Consider the following 20386-nt stretch of genomic DNA (forward strand, 5'->3'; position numbering starts at 1 on the left):
AATTACTTTATATATACTGTATTCCTATGCATATTGTTTTTGTTATCAATATTATTAAGGTTGTTTTTAAGAATGATACTTATTTTATTGCTTATAATTCTTATCCTATTTAGAAACATTACGCAAATCTGGGACAAGTATATCTCAGATTTTGTGGACTACATGCCAATATTCAAGACCCAGCAGTTGCTTCCAAACAGTATATTATTATTTTATCCTCAGAAATTGGTTTCTCAAATGAAGGATTCATGTGAGCTCATCGTAGGTTTAAGAAACCAATAATTTTGAAATGGCGAGCCATTCCTATGGGACTGAGTACCTTGCTTCTCATTAGTCCTGTTAAAAATGTGGATGTCATGAGATTGAGGTAATAAATGTTTGCGGCAGGCACATTAACCTCTATTTGTGTTTGGTCTACCAGAATCCAGATTTGTACGATTCTATCTTTGATTGTTTTCTTACCATTATGGTTAAGATATGAGATGATGATAGGAAGGCCTCTTTAGTTCTTGTTTGTAATTTCAACATTCACCATAGGGAGTGGTTAAATTCTGTTTCTCCTGCGGATCTCCATGGCTTAAGAGCTGTGAATTTTTCCACTGAGTCAGACAGTAAACAAATCATACATGAAACTACTCAGGTTTTGTAACTGCTTGGGCCTAGTATACACTGACTTCCCTGGCATTAGAACATGTCAAGTTTGTTCTCCAGTTGGGAATCTGATCATGCCTTGATTTCATTAGTAGTCAAGACTGAGTAACGAGTGAAAAATAAAAATAATTTCATTATCATCAAAATTCTGCTCTGGCAATTCACATCCACATTACCAGTTACAATGCATAAAAACAGAGTCAATCACACTATTTGGCACCAAGTTGCAAATAATTCTTCCAGACTCAAATAAACTCAGTTTTGAGCAATATTACCGATAATATGGTCAGCTCTACTTTCTTCTGCTTTTAATATATATGGTACACTAGTTATCCACTGCCATCCCATAAGAAATATCACATACTTATGCATCCAGCCATTGAGCTTAAATATTGTTTCAGAACTAATAAAAACATACAAACTACTATAAAACGTTTAACCATGAAATATGAAAAGTATTTTTGGAGTGATAAAATAACTGCACCATTTTCTTTTTTCTAAATAGTGAATATCAAGTCTTTAATGTGTGCTAAGTGATAGGTGAAAAATAAAATAAAAATCTACCTTACCTGTTCAAAAACTCGTGAATTGTTCTGAAGTTGCGGGTAAGGCACAGTGCAGTAACAAAACTTATTCGGGGTATGGATCGGTAGAAGTTGACAACCTGAAAAAGAAAGTGCAGTGCCTCAAATAAATTCAAAGCCAACAACTCTTTAATTACTTCAAACAAATAAATCTACTTTGAAACAAAAATTTAATTTAGAATAGATATTACAACTGCAAGTGTTGTACAGCACTAATGATAACTGTGTCTAAATGCAAGTAAAAATTATCTTGAACGTAATAAAAACTTTTATTTTTAATTAGATGTAAGTTTCTTGAAACTAAACCATATCTATATTTAGCTGATTTGAATTTGAGGCTGGAGACCACAATATAAAAATGTAGATAAAATAAGACTCCTAATCTTATATAGTATAAAAAGAGAGAGATTCCTATTCCTGATTTAGGGTAAAGACTCCAAAATTATCACAAACTCTAATAGGTACAAAGCTTAGATCTCAAATTGACACATCTGGTCAAAGCTGGAGGAAGGACATCAGTATACATCAAAATGTTCAAAAATAATAGAATGAATTTACGATGTGCTTCATCTATATGCCTTTGAATTTACAGTAAAAATGAGCTAAGTTGGACTAAAGAAGGCTCTAGTCAATATAAATTTGAACACATTCCAACTTTCATTAAATTAACCTAAACTAAATAGCAGATGCACAGAGTAAAGATAAATACATTATGATGCAATCCATACTAAATTATGAGGCTGCATTTCACACCAAATATTAGGCTATGGCTCACACGTCACAGTAATTATATGCTTTTATCATGCAAAAAAATGAATTATGGCAGGCTAACCATTTAGATAGTAACACTTACAGGTACAAAGTTATATAATGTAAGGATGAAAGCACAAATAAAAGTACAGTAATATAAATGCCTTTTATTAACCCTTTTACCCCCAGGCTCTTTGGAAATTTCCAACCCTTAACCCCCAGGGGGTTATTTTTTTCCCAGCACATTTTGCAGTATATATTTTTTAAATTGCTCTAACAGCCTTAATTTTTGTCATAGAGAGGTCAGGTTGGTCTCATTCTCTTGGAAAATGCCTGAATTTTTTCAAAAAATTATCAAAAATATGAAAAAAAAATTTTATAGCATTTTTTTGCAAGGACGTTCCGGTACGTCCATGGGGGTAAAGGGATGGGTTTTGTGAAACGTACCAGTACGTCCTTTGGGGGTAAAAGGGTTAAAGATTTATGAAGCATGGCCATTTACATGAATTTTCAAACTAAAATGAGCAAAAATTTACTAATTAATGAAATTGCTTCTTCTTTTCTTTCAATGAATCAAAAGTGGCCACCCAGATTATTACTACAGTAATGCTAATGCTTTCAATATTTTTCCCAATAAGATTTGATAATGCTTGTGTATCATGAACTGGTGACCCATTATGCAACAATGCATGTCTTACAGGTCTGCTATTAAGAACCATCAATTTTACTAAATTTCTGCCACACCTGCACTTGAGTATTTTCTGATATACTAGAGACATATTTTTGCTACAATATTATCCATAATTTTCAAATTTAACAGTAATCTTATCAAAATACAGTTTCAATATACTAATTTCTATCACTATATCAATTTGTTTCTTAATTATATTTCCCAACACTCAGGATCCGTATTCAAATTTTCAAATCTTTTATTGTTTCTAGTTTTCTCTGAACTGTCTTTTCCTTTTATAAATTGGGTTACAGTATCTGACCACCAAGGGACCGAGAGTTTCATTGAATAATTAAAGGGAGGAACCTGTATAAAACTTGAATTTATCCCAATCAGCTCTTATTTATATCGTAACATTGAATGGGAGGACTTGGTGCATGTCTTAACGTGGTTAATAATAATGTACAGTACAGTATAGAAATATGGTCACTGTTAAAAAGGTCATCAAGCACATTTCAGTCAGCTCTGTTTATATTAAAACATTGAATGGGAGGACTTGGTGCACGTCTAAACCCTTTTATCCCCAGGCTACTTGGAAATTTCTAACCCTTAACCCCCAGGGGGTTATTTTTTTCCCTGCACATTTTGCAGTATATTTTTTTTTAAATTGCTCTAACAGCCTTAATTTTTGTCATAGAGAGGTCAGGTTGGTCTCATTCTCTTGGAAAATGCCTGAATTTTTAAAAAAAATTATCAAAAATCTGAAAAAAAAATTTCTAAAGCATTTTTTTGCAAGGATGTACCGGTACGTCCATGGAGGTAAAGGAATGGCTTTTGTGAAACGTACCAGTACGTCCTTTGGGGGTAAAAGGGTTAACGTAGTTATTAATACTGTACAGTAAAGGAAAATGGTCACTGCTAAATAGGTCATCTAGCACATTCCATTCAAATCTATCAATAATATTGTTAAAACAAATAGTTATGTCTTTTGGGGAATATGTTCCATGAGTTTTGGAACAGTATGTACAGTTAGAATAAAAAGAACGCAAACACTCAGGGAAAATCGTTCGTCTGATGTCTCTAGTGTCCCCATGACAAAACAGTTACATACAATAAATACATATATAAAATAATAAAAAGACAAATATATCCATATTATATATACAGTATATATATACATATGTATATATATACAGTATGTGTATATATATATATATATGTGTGTGTGTGTGTGTGTGTGTGTGTGAGTGTAGTTTGTATCTGCAGTGGGTAGTCAAGATATCAAATGATACCACGGTATGAAATGTGGCAACATGATTTGTAATATTTGTATTTATTCGCTGAGGTTGGACAAGGCTACCTCAATTACAGAGAAGTAGTGAGAAAAGCAACCCTTATCCGTTTTGTTATGGTGATGCTACATGTAGAGACATCTGATGAAAGACTTCCCTTAAGTACAGCATAGGTGTTCTTTTGATTTTAATTGTACTAGCCTCCATTGTTTAATATACAGAAGTTATTATCATTCACTATTTGATCAAGCTTGGAACCATTTGTCAATAATAATATAATTAGCATCCCAGAGGGGACTTTGGGCATTCAAGTCTCCTAATAAGAAATCTTCTTGCTTATCTAGGAATACTTTATCTAAATTTTACAAATTATAGTTACTATAAGTTTGATTGTATATATCATAAGTATTAAAGAAATTATTATTCAGATGCACTGTAACTCAAGATATTGGTAGTAGATTGGCCAAGGCACCAGCCACCCATTGAGATACTACCACTAGAGAGTTATGGGGTCCTTTGACTGGCCAGACAGTACTACATTGGATCCTTCTTTCCGCTTACAGTTCAATTTCCCTTTGCCTACACATAAACCGAACAGTCTGGCCTATTCTTTACATATCCTCCTGTCCTCGTACACTTGACAAAACTAAGATTACCAAAATATTCTTCTTCTCTAAAGGGGTTAACTACTACACTGTTTAGTGGCCACTTTCCTCTTGGTAAGGGTAAAAGAGACTCTAGCTATGGTAAGCAGTTCTTCTTGGAGAAGGATACTCTAAAATCAAATCATTGTTTTCTAGTCTTGGGTAGTGCCATAGCCTCTGTACCATGGTCTTTCACTGTCTTGGGTTAGAGTGATCTTGCTTGAGGGTAGACTCAGGCACACTATTCTAATTTTTTTCTTTTTTTGAAGTTTTTATAGTTTAAATAGGAATATATTTATTCTAATTTTAAAACTGTTCTTAAAATATTTTAGGAGCAGCAGTAATTCTTTCCATCAGACGATTACATCAGCAAGCTCAGAGAGAGGTAAAAATACTATTCTGTTTAGACAGTACTTCCAGCTCGAAGCTGGCAGTCTTCTCGGCTACCCTTATTCATTGAGAAGCTAAGGGCATTACGGGCATCTCCACCAGATTCATTCAGGGCTTTGGAGGCTCACTAGTTGACTTCCAGAGATCCTCCTTTTTTACCATGTGCCAGTGGGTCACGGGAGAAGGTGGATGAAGAAAACATAAACAGGAGTCTCTCTCGACTCCCCACCTTTGCATATGTAACTGTTCTCATGTTCATTGAAGGAAGGGTGGGGCTTTCACCTAGGCAACCTAGTCACATTAGGTGTGTGGTCAACACAATAATGCATCTGAATCAACATTTTGGAGACAAGCATTTCAAGTACAACTGAGGAAGCACTTTGTAATGTTGATGAGCAATAACACTGGTAGTACCTTACATCAACAAGCAAGTAGGCAAGGTTTTCATACATCTTTGCAAGTCAACAAAGCAGATGCAAATCTAATCACGCCATAGAGCTCTCACCCACATATATTCTTGGGAAGAGGAATGTAATAGCAGATATACTGTCACCAGAGTTAGGTTGTAGGGTTGCAGTGGTCCCTACATGTTTGTGTAGCGGATAAATTTCTGGCTTTGTGGGGCCAACGTGGGAACTAATCTGTTTACCACACAGCAAACCAGGAAGCTTACGGTGTTCTGTTCCCCATTCTAGATTCGGCAGCATTAGAGGAACACCCACATAATCATCGGTACACCTACGCTCTTACTCCAATTAGCCTGATTCTCTGGCTAATCAAGCAAGAGTTGATCATAACAGGTCTCAAATGAACCTGGTTGTTCCCACATGACCACAAGTTAAGTGGTATCCTGATCTGTTAGCATCTTGTATTAAGTCAGAAGGTTAGAAGGAGGTCTCTTTAATTCTGTGCTTGAACTCGTGACTAAACCCAGAACCTGTAAAAAAACCAACCAGATTTGAGACTCTCTCCATTCCCTATCTTCATGAAGCATCGGGTGTTAACCAAGAGATGTTTTTGTGTCTGAGTGCTCTGTGGTGCTATCTGAAGAGGACTCAACAACTCAGGATTGAGTGTCAAGAGTGGCAGAACAAAGAGATAATTGTTAGAGAATCTAAGAACATATGCTTTGACCTCTGAGGGGGTCGAGATATCAAGGTTGAACTAGAGCTCACATACTGTATTGGTCCCACTTCAGACTGAAGAATCTTGCTGTTGAACATGTTGTGAAAGAGTTTAGAATCATCAAACAGCATTCATAGCCTTCTGCTAAGAAGTAAACCCATAAATCCTTCAGCTCTTGTTCTTGGCCCTGTGTTGGCAGCTCTCGTGATTATGTAGTAGCACAACTTCCATATAGGAAGAAAAGAACCTTGTATATGGTAATGTATTTAACAGAAATCTGGAGGAAAGGGAGAATGACCAGCTCTTCTGCTTCTTTTTTCCTTCCCTTCCTTTGAGGATAATGCATTTGTACAGTTACATATTGGATCTGACATTGATGCTGCTAAATTACATTTTGAAGAACCATTAATAATAAACAGTATCTGTAAGAAGTTGTTCTCCCTATCCTCCAATTACAAGGGGGAGGATGGTGGAATGAATACCGTTTCAAAACCATCTTGCACTAGATATTTTATTCTAGACTGTCTCTCCCCAACAGGGAAGAAAGATTTCTTCATTGACCAAGTACCAGGTGAATAACCAAGTACTGGCCATGCCCTACAAATTTACTTATCCCTATGATAGGATGATAGGAGGTTGCAAAAGTTAATTCCCTTGCTCCAATAAGAGACAAGGGATACTAGCATATTCTTGGGAAGAAAAACAACCAACCAGTTTGGTTCTAAAAATTTCCTACTCACCAATAAGTGAGTCTCCCCATCTTCAAGGACAAAAATTTGGTATACACATGGGAATAATTGTCAAATTTTAACTAACGACATTCCCTACTTTAAAGGATGAAAGGCTTGTATAGCAAGGACAAATACAAATTAACTTTAAAATAAGTTATGCTGTGACTCTTTCAAGTTAGAAAATGATGTTCTTTTCTTACAACCTTATTTCCTAGACCCTCGACCAACCTTACCTCTGTCAACTTCTATATTAAACTTAATTAACAATCATCACTACCTACACCTACATACTTTCTGGCTTGCTCAATGTTTTCCTTATTCTAGAGAGTGATACTCTATACTTGCAAAATATTTACTATTTGTATAAGTTGAGTGTTTTATAATATAACTCATGGTTTTAAATATTATTACTCTATGTTTTATACAATATATTGTTTAGAACAGTGTATATCATCTTAAATTCCAAGAGGATTCAAGGCAAGGACCAATCTTTGGAATGGGAAAAGCATTATCCATCTCATTAAATCTACCACAAATAGTTGAGTATTTACAGTAGATACAGTATTTGAATTTAAGATACAATCTTACCTGTTGCCACTGTTGAATCTGTGCAGGCAAAACAGGAATATTGAAGCCCTTTTTCTTTTCTTGCTCAGTCAACTGCCAAATTAACTGAGCTGTTTCATCTGCAAATCAATGGTAACCATATGTTATTACTTTATTACTTCAAAAAAGATTATTTATAAAAAATTCCTGAAGGTCAGCATAAAATGCTAAATGAGATGCAATAAAGTAAAATTACTGCAAAGACTCCAAAAAATTAGCCGCAAAACAATTAGAATATAAAAAATAAAGATTTATATAAAAGAATGCTATACGCTAATCCTAATGTTTCTACTCATCAAGGTCCATCTCATACCTGAACCCAAACCAGACAATCCATTACTGAAGTACTTCCTGAATGGATAGCTGTGAAGTTTTAAATGAAACTTTAATTTTCAATACAAGTAGCAAAGCAAGATTTATGCTTTACCCAATTCAATTACTGTAAAAATTATAATTTTTAATTTTTTTTTTTTTTTACATTAAATGTTTGGACCAAGTTTTTCCATTATTCAACATTACTCTGTCCCACTAAAACTTTACCTTTCAATTATTTCAAGTAATTTCAATAAATGATTATATGTACTGTATACTTCATTTTGAAATAATTCATAACAATCTTAAATGTTTATACATAAACATGAAAGCATTCAAGGCCATACAAATTTCCAAACATGGTTTCAACCATCAAAGGTTGTGCCACTAAAATGTATAATTTTACAGAAAAATTCTATAATTTTAATACTTACACCTTGTAGTCCTCATGCTAATATCCTCAAAGCTACTAGCTTCCCTATCTCTAAACAAAAAAATGTTAAACTCTCTATTCCTTTTCCATCTTCTCTTTCCAATGATATCCCTGGTAATCCTGATACATGGCCCAAGGGAGGAACACACACCAAAGGTAACATTGTACCCAAAACTTCATACTATTGGAGTCACTACAAAATCGTATCTACCTTAAAATCTCTTGATATCGCTGAAAGTGGGTAGAAGCAAGGGAAATATATGAATACGAGCTAAGTATTAAAATAAGAATTCTATTCATTTCAATAAATCTTACTTTATTGTCATCATGCTGACTACCATTCCTTTGGAGGGGTGGATAAATTATAAAATATTTTTCAAATTAAATCACATCCAAACTAACTTGATATACTTTATCCCACCTTACAAACACTATCCACATTCCATGTGTGCTTTGATTATGAAAAGTTCCTTTGGTTTACTTTCAAAGTAGCTAAAAGCCTTCCTTCAGTACAGTATTGTGTTAAAACTCCCAACCAGGCCATTATGCAGTTTTCACAAACAATAGGACAAAAAGTGTATACCAACCACACCAATATACACCAGAAATTTATCACTACATATACAGACTGAAATTACTCGTACTTCGTTCAGAGATATTAGTCAAGGAATGCGTAAGGTATGAGAGCTCATCATTCATTTTTCTATCTTGGAACTTTATTGCATTTGTGAAGTCTAGATGCCAGTAATGGAAAAGTCTCAAGGGCATAGGAGTAGGGGGGTGTTAATGGTCACAATTGATCCACACAAAGGTTTTAGCTTCCGAACAGGTTGCAGAATATCTGACCTTGAACATTCAAATATTCGTAATCATGCCAAAATAGGCAAACAATATTTGGCAACAAAGAATTCAGCATTATCGGTCAAGTGTCAAATAACCATGACTTAAATCTTCTTGACACAATATTGATCAAACGACCAAGTCCATCGTTAAATACCCAAGCTTCGTCCATTCAATTATATTTGTCAATGTCTTCTTTGGTTTGTTTTCTTTCTGTTGTTGGCATTCAGTTTCTCATTACGCTTCTGCGAGGTTGGTTCCAGTAATCTGTCTGATGTATATAGAATTTCTCTTTTTAATTTTCATTTAATTTTTTTACTGATCTTTAATGTTTTAAATGAACTTGTATAATTTTAACTTTCTCTTAATTTTTATGTTTATCTTCTATTTTTAGCCATGGCGAATGTTATCAAGAAAATAACAAAATGTTTACAGATAATAGGAACAACTACTTTCCCTATCCATAAAATGAAGTGTTTTATCTAGTTATATATATATATATATATATATATATATATATATATATATATATATATATATATATATATGCATATATATATATATATATATATATATATATATATATATATATATATATATATATATATATTATATATATATATATATATATATATATATATATATACATACAGTATCTCTCTCTCTCTCTCTCCTATATATATACAGTAGGGTCCCGAATTATGCGAGAATTTGGTCGATGAAAGGCCTCGTGTAATTGGAAATTCGTATATTTCGAAACACATCATGGCGGCAAACAGCAACCTACCCGGCAATTTTTTTTCACTCCATTTCTAGCTTTCTAGCTATATATATACTGTATATACACTGTGTGTGTGTATGTATGTGTGTATGTATGTATATATTATATATATATAAAACATATATATATATATATATATATATATATATATATATATATATATATATATATATATATATATATATCTGTAGCTTTTATCTTAACAATACTGTAAGAAATCCTTCTTATAGATTTTTTTTTATAAAATACTGTACAAAATTTCTTTTATGGATAAATAAAACAATAAAAAGTTGTTAAAGTTTTGATAATTTTATATGACTGTAGTATTTACTACTGTACTATGCATAGCTTACTGTTTTCAGTATTTTCCGAATGATGTAGAATTATTTCCTATAGATACAAAAAACAAAAAAGGGTTTTCAAGGTTTGATACAGTAAGTATCTAGCAATAGTTAAAAATTACAGTATAGTACTGTATATCCATGATGACACTCCCACACGTAAACACGGCCACTAGGCGCAAGTGTGCACTAGGCTGCTGTACGATAATCACGCTTTTTTTGCCCTGAGCGGTCATTTCACTAATGATAATTTTTCAAAGTTAATATAATTTCTTTATGCTTATAATTCGTAATTATAGTTAAAAGTAGGGATATTAATTAAATGGTTGAGTAAAAAAAACAATTAATACTACTATTATTTAATTTCAAATGGCTACATAATACTGAATATTCTAATGGGTTCTTTTTATCTTCAATCGTAAATCTTACGCCTGGATAAGCAACAAAAGGAAAGGAATAGGTCTCTCTCTCTCTCTCTCTCTCTCTCTCTCTCTCTCTCTCTCTCTCTCTCTCTCTTCCTGTATAGTTTTCAAATATGTTCGTCATACATTTGTACATTATCTATCCACTTTATTCTCTCTCTCTCTCTCTCTCTCTCTCTCTCTCTCTCTCTCTCTCTCTCTCTCTCTCTCTCTCTCTCTCTCTCTCTCTCTCTCTGCATTTCCTTTCCCTTTATAGTTTTGTGAAATTTCGTTGTCCAGTCATTCGGTAATGAGAAGTCATTTTCGCTTTCGACATCGAAAGAAAACTTTGTTTCTTCAATATACTCATCACTGGAGGATTCAGAACTAGTGCTCTCATTATCAAACAGGTTATCATTATCAAAATCCACAACAAGAATATCATTTATTTCATCTAAAGAAATAACCTTCCTCTTTAGACCTTTCATTACAAAAGGAACAAGAAATAACCACTTATGCATAAACGCCCGAGCGCACTGATAGGAAACCAGTTCAAACCACAGTTTTGTAACATCAGGCTACCTTCAGAAAAATAGTTGCCAGACATCATATAAGTTTCTATTCACAGTCCCCATATGCTGAGTGTGTTGCCAAGTGGTGATCCTATACTTACTATACGAGTAAAGTAACATCACGAGACTGACGGCTTGTAAAAGGCAATTAAAGTCATGAACGGAATATACAGTTGAAGGCGGTACCGAGTAGATCGTGGTGAACGGTTTATCACGTGGGTGATGCTTAACAGGTTAAAAAAAACATTTTATTTAGTTCGGTATTTTCTCTATCCATCCTCTCCCAGAAAACCTTCAAATGTGAATTATCGGAATGTGTGCAGATCTTGGCAGTGCGATAACTAGTTAGCGACTGAGAATAAAAAAAAATAAAAAGCCCGATTGACGAATGACGATGCTGATGAAGAGGATATCGAATACCGATTTTTCCCTAATTGATTTTTTCTACGTTCTGTCTAATCCAATGTACAGTACATTCTTATGTAAAGGGCGAACCCCAACATTTCTTGATGCTGCTACACTTTAATTATAGATATTTTACCACCTATTTATAATCTTTATTTATAATAACATCTTTAGTAAAAGCTCTTCAATATCACTTTCAGGAGTAAATGCGTTTATGATCGACGATGAAACGTAAAAAAAAAGTTTTCCTTTTAAGAAGGCGTTTTTTTAGGGGAAAAAAAAAACAACACGAAATAAAATTGCTCATATTTCATATATTTTGATTTTCTAAGGATAAATAAAACATTAATTATAACATTATTATTACATAGTACCTGGTAAGATATCTTTTGCCGCAAAAGTTAACCTATAGACAGATGTTAAAATTGGTTAGCGAGTTCGTTATGATCAGCGATGGAACGTACTAAACAAAGTAATGGGTTTGGTTGTGGTGACATGTTTGGCAGTAGGATGATATAAAATAGTCTTTATTTTGATGGTTTTTAATTTAAAGTTTAATGAATAAGGATTTTTCACCATAATCACAACATAAGTATAAAAATTAATTAGTACAAATATGGAATATTATACATATAGGTGTTGGACAGTTAGGCTAGGCCTAGCGACAAGTTCACACAACAGATGGGCAAACCTTAACATTTTTCATCCAAAACTAGTTTTAAAATGTTTGAACAGAAATCTTTCTCTCACATTCTCCCCCCCCCCCTTCTCAGACATCGGGGAACCATCACCCCCCCCCAATACAATTAAGAAAACAATAGATTTCCTACGCTTCGCGGTGCTTGACTCGCGGATTTAGAATGCTCCTCGCAAATACAGGAAAATTAATTTTTAAAAACTACCGATCGCGTAATTGAGGAATCGCGTAATTAGAACACGTGTAATTCGGGACCCTACTGTATATATATATATATATATATATATATATATATATATATATATATATATATATATATATATATATATGAGAGAGAGAGAGAGAGAGAGAGAGAGATACTGTATGTATATATATATATATATATATATATATATATATATATATGTGTGTGTGTGTGTGTGTGTATGTATATATATACATGTATATATGTATATATATACATGTATATATATATATATATATATATATACATACAGTATATCTCTCTCTCTCTCTCTCTCTCTCTCTCTCTCTCTCAATATATATATATATATATATATATATATATATTTATATACTGGATATATGTACAGTCCTAGCAAATTTTCTCAATTTGTGAATCCATTATCTTTTCTTCCTTCTGCTATCTTTATGGACCCATTTTGTTATTTTCAATGTCTATATACCATCTGTCCTTCTCATGTATGTCCTGCACATGTCTATTTCTTTTTCTTACATGTTAAAATATCCTGTTCTTTAGTTTGCTCTCATATCAAATGTTGCTCTTTTCTTGTCTCTTAGTGTTAACCCTATCATTATTCTTTCCATAGCTCTTTGGGTTGTAACTAGCTTATGTAATTAGCTTATTTTCCTTTTTAGAGACATTTTAATTCTCATAATATCTTTTTGTTAACCAAAACCTCTCCATCTTATGCTTATCCTTCCTCTAATTTTGATCCCATGTCTTGGGGAAACACTTACTGTCTGTCCTAAGTATATATGTTCATCAACAATGTCTAGAGGCTCGTCCTTAACAATTATTTGTTGTCTGCATTTTCATTGAACATTATCACAGTTTTAGGCCCATTTATCTTCAGGTACAGACTTGAATTTCAATGTTTCTATGTGAAGACTGGCACTCTAGTCTTAGGTAGGGCCATAGCTTCTGTACCATGGTCTTCCTCTGTATTGGGGTAGAGTTCTCTTGCTTGAGGGTGCACTATGGCACACTATTCTATCTTATTACTCTTTCTCCTTTTTTTTAAGTTTTCATAGCATATATAAGAAAGATTTGTTTTAATGTTGTTACTCTTTTTAAAATGATTTATTTATTTCTTTTTTCCTTTTTCTCACTGGGTTATTTTCCTGTTGGAGCCCTTGGACTTGTAGCATCCTGCTTTTCCAACTAGGGTTGTAGCTTAGTAAGTAAGTAATAATAATAATAATAATAATAATAATAATAATAATAATGATAAAAGACATATCTGTATTGTAGCAATAATTGCATAATAATAAAAGTGTACATTATTTCACCATTTATTTCTATTTCATTGCTATTATCCACTAGCTTAGAGAAATTTCTTCCAATTCACTTTCTTACCCATATTCTCTGTACTATTGTTTTGGTTGTATCACCAATTACTGTAGTATTAACTCTATTTATTCTGCTATATGTTTTTGGAAAAGATTTTATAAATATTCATAACCTAAAACTGGGAAAAAACAATTTCTTGCTACTCTTTCTCTAAATTATACTACGCAACTACCAAAGTACTAAACCCTGCTGAGTTGGAGAAGTTTTAACATTGTAGATGACAAAAATAGTATTTAATTCTTGGTACAATACTACCTGTGGTCAGTGTTCCTCATATTAGGCATCAGAGAGAAAGATATTTTTCTACTTTTCATTTAGATGTGAAAACGGGAGCTTGAAGGATATTAGCAGTATGACTTTAAGGTAACACTCATTGAAATTATTAAGATATTATCAACTTGAAAGTTATAGCTCATATTTTAAGTGGTTGAAGACAATATACTTAGAAATATAATACACTTAAGAAACTGAAAACCTTAAAGTCAACAGAATCCTAATTCAAATGATTCAATTAATTGTCTTTTACACATTATCTCTGTAAGGATAAACAAAAGAAGGAATTTATTCAAATTACCTTGGCTGCTAGAATACAAAACTTTCAACTGGTTCACTTGGGCACATGCACATGTAATTGTGTCTATGTACTTGGATCTGACATGAGTTGAATTGTAAGGAGAATCCCCAAGTTTAAGTTTATCAAGTTCCACGATTATGACAGACCTTTCAAACATTGCCAACATTCCTTGTACACGCTTCTTTAGGGAATCTCTGTGTTGGCTGCTGGTGAATACTGAAATGAAAAAAATAATCAATAATCCATAAGACCATGTTATCTAAATTATTTTGCAAGTGAGAATACAGCTTAAAATATATTCCTAATGTAGGTTTAACAGGCTCTTTAATGCTACTAAAACTGACTTATATTTTGCATGTTTTCAAGTACTAGAATGAATTATTCAATAGTATGATAGTCTTGGTGACTATATCCAATAACCTATAATCAGTACAATACAGAGCTCGTGCAATATTAATGCTAACTCCTTTAATCATTACTAAACACAATAGTCTTGTGTAAAGTATGGAACATCATATAATATTTCAACCATTTATGATAGTATGGCAATAAAAAATGCATTTCATATTAAGTAAATAATCTTTCCAGCATCATACTATAGTCCATTTCTTTTATCGAGGCAGATTTGCACCGACTCGCAGCGGTGCCCTTTTAGCTTGGAAAATTTTCCTGATCGCTGATTGGTTAGAATTATCTCGTCCAACCAATCAGCGATCAGGAAACTTTTCCGAGCTAAAAGGGCACCGCTGCGAATCGGTGCAAATCTGCATCGCTAAAAGAAATTGACTATAGTCAACATTATAGGTACCGTAGCTAAGAGTTTGAACATGGATTCAATAATTCCTTTGACTTGAAATTGAACTAATCACTTACTTAGTATTTAATCACAACTAAACAAAAGAGCCATTCTGCATGGATTTAACAGGGGTTGCAGTTCCTCTACAGGCAATTTTCAATCAAGATACAAGTTATTCTAGCATAAATTTAGGTCTGAATAATGTAATCCAGACACCCATCCTGTTAGGAAAGAGCTGACACTTTGTTATATATGCTTCCAAAAGAACCACAGCAAAATAACAACTGAAGACTCCAATGATGTCAAAACCATAGGGACTATCTCTTATTAGTAAGATTGCTGTCATACACATGACATTCCACCTTTATTTGTAAAATTATTGTACGTTTGTCTTCATCATCACTTTATCCACTGATAGTAAATTCTGCAATAATGTTCTCGTAAACCATAGAAATGAGAAATTATGAGATCTTAATGAAATATTTTATATCTATATGTGTACAGTTTGTCTGTCGACATTAGTACAATTCAACTACCCCTCTTCCATATTGACAAGCTTTATTAATTTTAAGTTGTCTTTCTCTTGATTTTTTATTATTTACTGCACAGGGATAGTAAGGTGTCTTAAAATTACCATTGTGGAGTACACTATGTGATTCTTTCACTGTTCCTCTCAGGGAAAGTATGTTTCTAATTTGGGTAATAATGAAACTTGCTTTTAGTTCAGGGAAAAATCCAGATAAGGCTAGACTAGTTGTTTATAGTGATGATGAATATGACATGTAGGTACTCTTCTCTAATACACAATTAACCAGCCCAGTTTTGATAGTGAAGGGCATCACAGCTCTTTAACTTATTTAACTTCCTGTTTAATCTCAGAAGGCAGGTGGGTCTTTGGTTGTATGCAATAATTATGATCTTGCCTGGCTGGTTATTAACCCTGACCTGACTTCCTTAGTCGGGTCTAAGGTAATCCTACTCTGACTTCCTTAGTTGGGTGTAGGATAATAGTATTACATTTAGTAAGCGTTTAATGCTCATTACAAAGTTGATACTTTTGCAGAGACTCAACTTCTTTGATTACTTTAGATTCTGCTGCTAAACCCTTGCACTACTAGTCGCTATTTTGTACAACTAGGTTGTAAGGCAGAGGATCAAGTTGGTTGTCTGGATCCTTATATTCCTCCACTTGCTAAAGTAAGCACTTTTACGCAACCTCATTTTTCATTTGTGGACGCCATTTCTTATCGTATGATTTTCTTAGCTCTTTAATGTTGGTGGTTGTTCAGCTAAAGCTGATTCGATTCATCATGCTTCGGATGACAGTGCTCCTCGTCCGTTTGCTTCCTACGCCACTTACATCTCAAGTTATAATGTTAGTTGGGTAATGGTAAACACTAATAATTTTTTACAAAAATGAATCATTTGGGGAACTCAAGATGATTTCGTCCCTTTTATCTTCAGTCAAAGAATTATTTTATGGCTAAGAATTTTATTCAATTTTTTTTCACATACCTAGTATGAAAATGGATGAAGTATTTCAGCAGAAAAAACAAGTTTATTTCTCCAGTACGAAGCATTCAATATCATGTTGTCAAAATTTCAGTAATTCGAGGTTGCATCCTATTGTGTTTCGTGGGATTAAGGTCCCAAATCATCCTAAGACTAAAATTGCAATATCATTCACCTCATTGGTGTACCAAGTAGGTTTTCACTACACTATAATACCTTGACATACGAGCAGAAAGCCGAGCACATATTTGCATTGAGATACGAGCACAAACTTGAGATACGAGCAAGCTTACAGATGCTGATGCTAGGTGGCCGAGTGCTTGGGAGTGCTCTAAGCCAGTATCATTCGTTCATTTCATGTGATCATCGATTTAAGTACACATCTTCCATAATGTCTTTACATTATTTATGTGATTTTAACTGTATGCTGATGTAACATTCACCATTAATATATTTAAAATAAATTAAGAAATTATATAAACAATACGGCATTCATATGTGCATATTATCTCGATAAGATCTCGGGACCTTCAGATCAACAGCACAGCTGATCACAACCAAGGTAAACAAAAAAGTTGGTAATTGTTGATTGCTAAAATGTTTCCTAAATTGAAATAGAATACAATAATGCTTTATTGGAGCATATATCCTATGGAAGAAGAAAATTAAATAATGATACACAGTAGAGTAAGAAAATATTGATAAAATATGACTTGGATGATTGCCGAATCCTAACACAGCTTAATAAATCTACGGAAACTTACCTTTTTTAGTTTGGCATATGTCATGATCGACTTACAACACGCTTCTCGGTCCCTATCTCCGTTGTAAGTTGGTGACTAACTGTAAATGTAACCAAACCATATTTACCTTACACTTTATATGCATTTCATAATAAATAGCCTATTAGTGGAAAAATTCCATATAAACAATGAAATTGTCTTTTATCAATGCAAGTCCAGCTGACAATATATAAACATTGAGTAGTGGTTATGTTCTCGGTAACCCTTATCTTTCTCCAACCTTTCGATAATTCTAATGATAGTGTTAATGATGGTAATAATAACATTTAGATTAACATATTAATTTTGCAAAAAATCCATCATGAGTTTAATTACCCTCCCTTTCTCCAATCTCGAACCATCTTCTCTGTCACATTGAACATTATAGCATTAGCACAATTGTTCTATATCTTTTAATTTAAAACTAGTCGAGTACTTTCTTCTCTTTTTTGCTGGTGATTCCATAATTGATGTTGGTACAAGTTGATACAAAATCAAATTGACTTATAACTGAAGTGAGGAAAAGTATTTTGGAAATGGAATGTGCAATCAGCCTATGTAACAGTTTAGAATTATCGTAAATTATCATAGTGTCATTAGTGGTAATTTGTTATTGTTGACCTTGGAAGTGTGAATGCATTCGTTTGTTTGTTATGATTGGCGATGAAACATAAACAAATGAAAGCTTTCTATTATAGGTGGCGTGTTAAGGAAAAACATTATATAAAATTGCATTCATTTACCTTATTTTGAAGTTCAAATGAAGCAGTAAGTAAAACAACACTAGTAATAACAATATCATTACATACAAGTAAGTAGTCGTCAACTTACAACCGAGAAGGAACCCCGAAAAACGGGTCGTAACTCGATCTGGATGTACATCAAACTAAAAATGTGAAGTTTCCATAGTTTCATTAAGCTGTGTCATAATATTGTAATTATCTTAAGTTTCCATAGTTTCATTAAGCTGTGTCATAATATTGTAATTATCTTAAGTTTCCATAGTTTCATTAAGCTGTGTCATAATATTGTAATTATCTTAAGTTTCCATAGTTTCATTAAGCTGTGTCATAATATTGTAATTATCTTCAAGTCATATTTCATCAATTTTTATACAGTACAGTATACTGTATCATTATTTAATTTTCTTGGTTCATAGGATAGTATATACTTTATTAAAGCATTTTTGTATTCTATTTTGAAAATTAGAAAGCATTTTTACAATCAACTATCACCGAGTTTTTTGTTTTGTTTACCTTTGATTGTGCTCAGCTGATTTCTAGGTCCTGCTATTGTATCGGCAATATGCATACATACGAATAACAAGGAGTATCGTTTATATAATTTCTTACCTTGTTCAAAATATCTTCATAATGAATATTACATAAGCATCAATATGTTTTAGGATATCATAGATTTCATTGTGGTAGCCCAAAAATTTTAGCCCATAAAATATAATTTTATATATCTCTGGTATCATGTGTTTCTTTTCCCAGAAACTAAATTAAAATAGACTAACCTCATTTACTCCATTTCTTTATCCCATCTTCTAGTTCAATAAGTTAAACAATAAAAGAGAATGATAGAAGCAAAGTAATAATCATTGCGTAGATGCATAGAGCCATAATAACAACCAAACAAAAATCAGCTGTTTTGTCATGAACAATCAAATCAGAAAGCAGTTGTTTTGCTCGTATTTCTATCATCGTAAGATAGTAAACAATTCACGTAGTTATTACAAAGTTAAGCAGCATAAGTGACATATTTTTACATTACAGTATACCCTTATTTGCTATAGAGAATAGATCAAGAAAAAACACTGCCAAATATGAACAAGCTGTTACTGAAGGGGAGAAAACAATGTTCATAGGCGCTATTCTGTTTGGAATCGGGGAAAGATGTGTCCAGAAATAGAAGAACGAAAAAGAAAAATGGGTAGGAACTTATAAATGCGCACATTACATAATTAAGTGTAAATACTAAATATAGAAGATAATGTGCCAAAGTGTCTGAAACAACCCCCCCCCCCCGCCCCCCAAAAAAATAAGTTTTGTGATAATGCAAAATTTGAATAACTTTCAAAGCTTTATAATCAAGCACCACAGAGCTAAAAAATGATATTTTCATTGTAAAATAAATTTTTGAATATACTTACCCGGTGAATATATAAATAGCTGACGTCTCCGACGACCCGACAGATTCCAAAAACTCGCGAGCGATCGCCATGAAGGTTGTCAGGTGTGCCCACCAGCGCCAACTATCGGCCAGATATCGCATATACTTCTCAACCAAACCAGTTCTTCTCGGTCCATAGGGTCTCTATCGGGGAGGAAGGGAGGGCCTTTAATATTATATATTCACCGGGTAAGTATATTCAAAAATTTATTTTATAATGAAAATATCATTTCTAAAAATTAAACTTAGCCGGTGAATATATAAATAGCTGATTCACACCCATGGTGGTGGGTAGAGACCAGTATTAAAACAATAAAGGCGTATATGCTCAAGAGTTTTTGACAAATATTCAAAAAACAAACTTAAGTATAGGTACCTGGTAAGGAAGCTGACTCTGATGATTACTCTGCCTCATTAGTCCGCTATCCTCACGAAGCCCAGCGATCCTCTTAGGATGCTGCAAGACTCCCAGGAACTGCTATATCCAGGGTGAACACCCCTATAACAGGACCTCGTCAATACCCTTAATCTGGGCGCTCTCAAGAAACAATATTTTGACCACCCGCCAAATCAAAAAGATTGCGAAAGACTTCTTAGTCTCCCGTACAACCCAAAACAAGATTAAAAATTTCAAGAGTAGATTAAAAGGATATTGGGATTAAGGGAATGTAGTGGTAGAACCCTCACCCACTACTGCACTCGCTGCTACGAATGGTCCCAGTGTGTAG

At 33.3% G+C, this 20386-nt stretch overlaps 1 protein-coding gene across 1 annotated transcript in view; it reads right to left on the bottom strand.

Moving 5' to 3' along the window:
* Positions 1–906: 906 nt before the first annotated feature.
* Positions 907–20386, bottom strand: part of LOC137646256 (uro-adherence factor A-like) — a 125625-nt gene continuing 106145 nt past the window's right edge. The window contains exons 16-19 of the mRNA XM_068379376.1: positions 14394–14609; positions 7426–7523; positions 1221–1315; positions 907–1054 (exon numbers count right to left, since the gene is read on the bottom strand). Of these exons, the coding sequence (XP_068235477.1) occupies positions 907–1054; positions 1221–1315; positions 7426–7523; positions 14394–14609 (557 nt within the window). The remainder of the gene's footprint in view (positions 1055–1220; positions 1316–7425; positions 7524–14393; positions 14610–20386) is intronic.

The sequence above is a fragment of the Palaemon carinicauda genome, chromosome 1 (assembly GCF_036898095.1).
Source record: "Palaemon carinicauda isolate YSFRI2023 chromosome 1, ASM3689809v2, whole genome shotgun sequence".
Classification (NCBI taxonomy): Eukaryota; Metazoa; Arthropoda; class Malacostraca; order Decapoda; family Palaemonidae; genus Palaemon; species Palaemon carinicauda.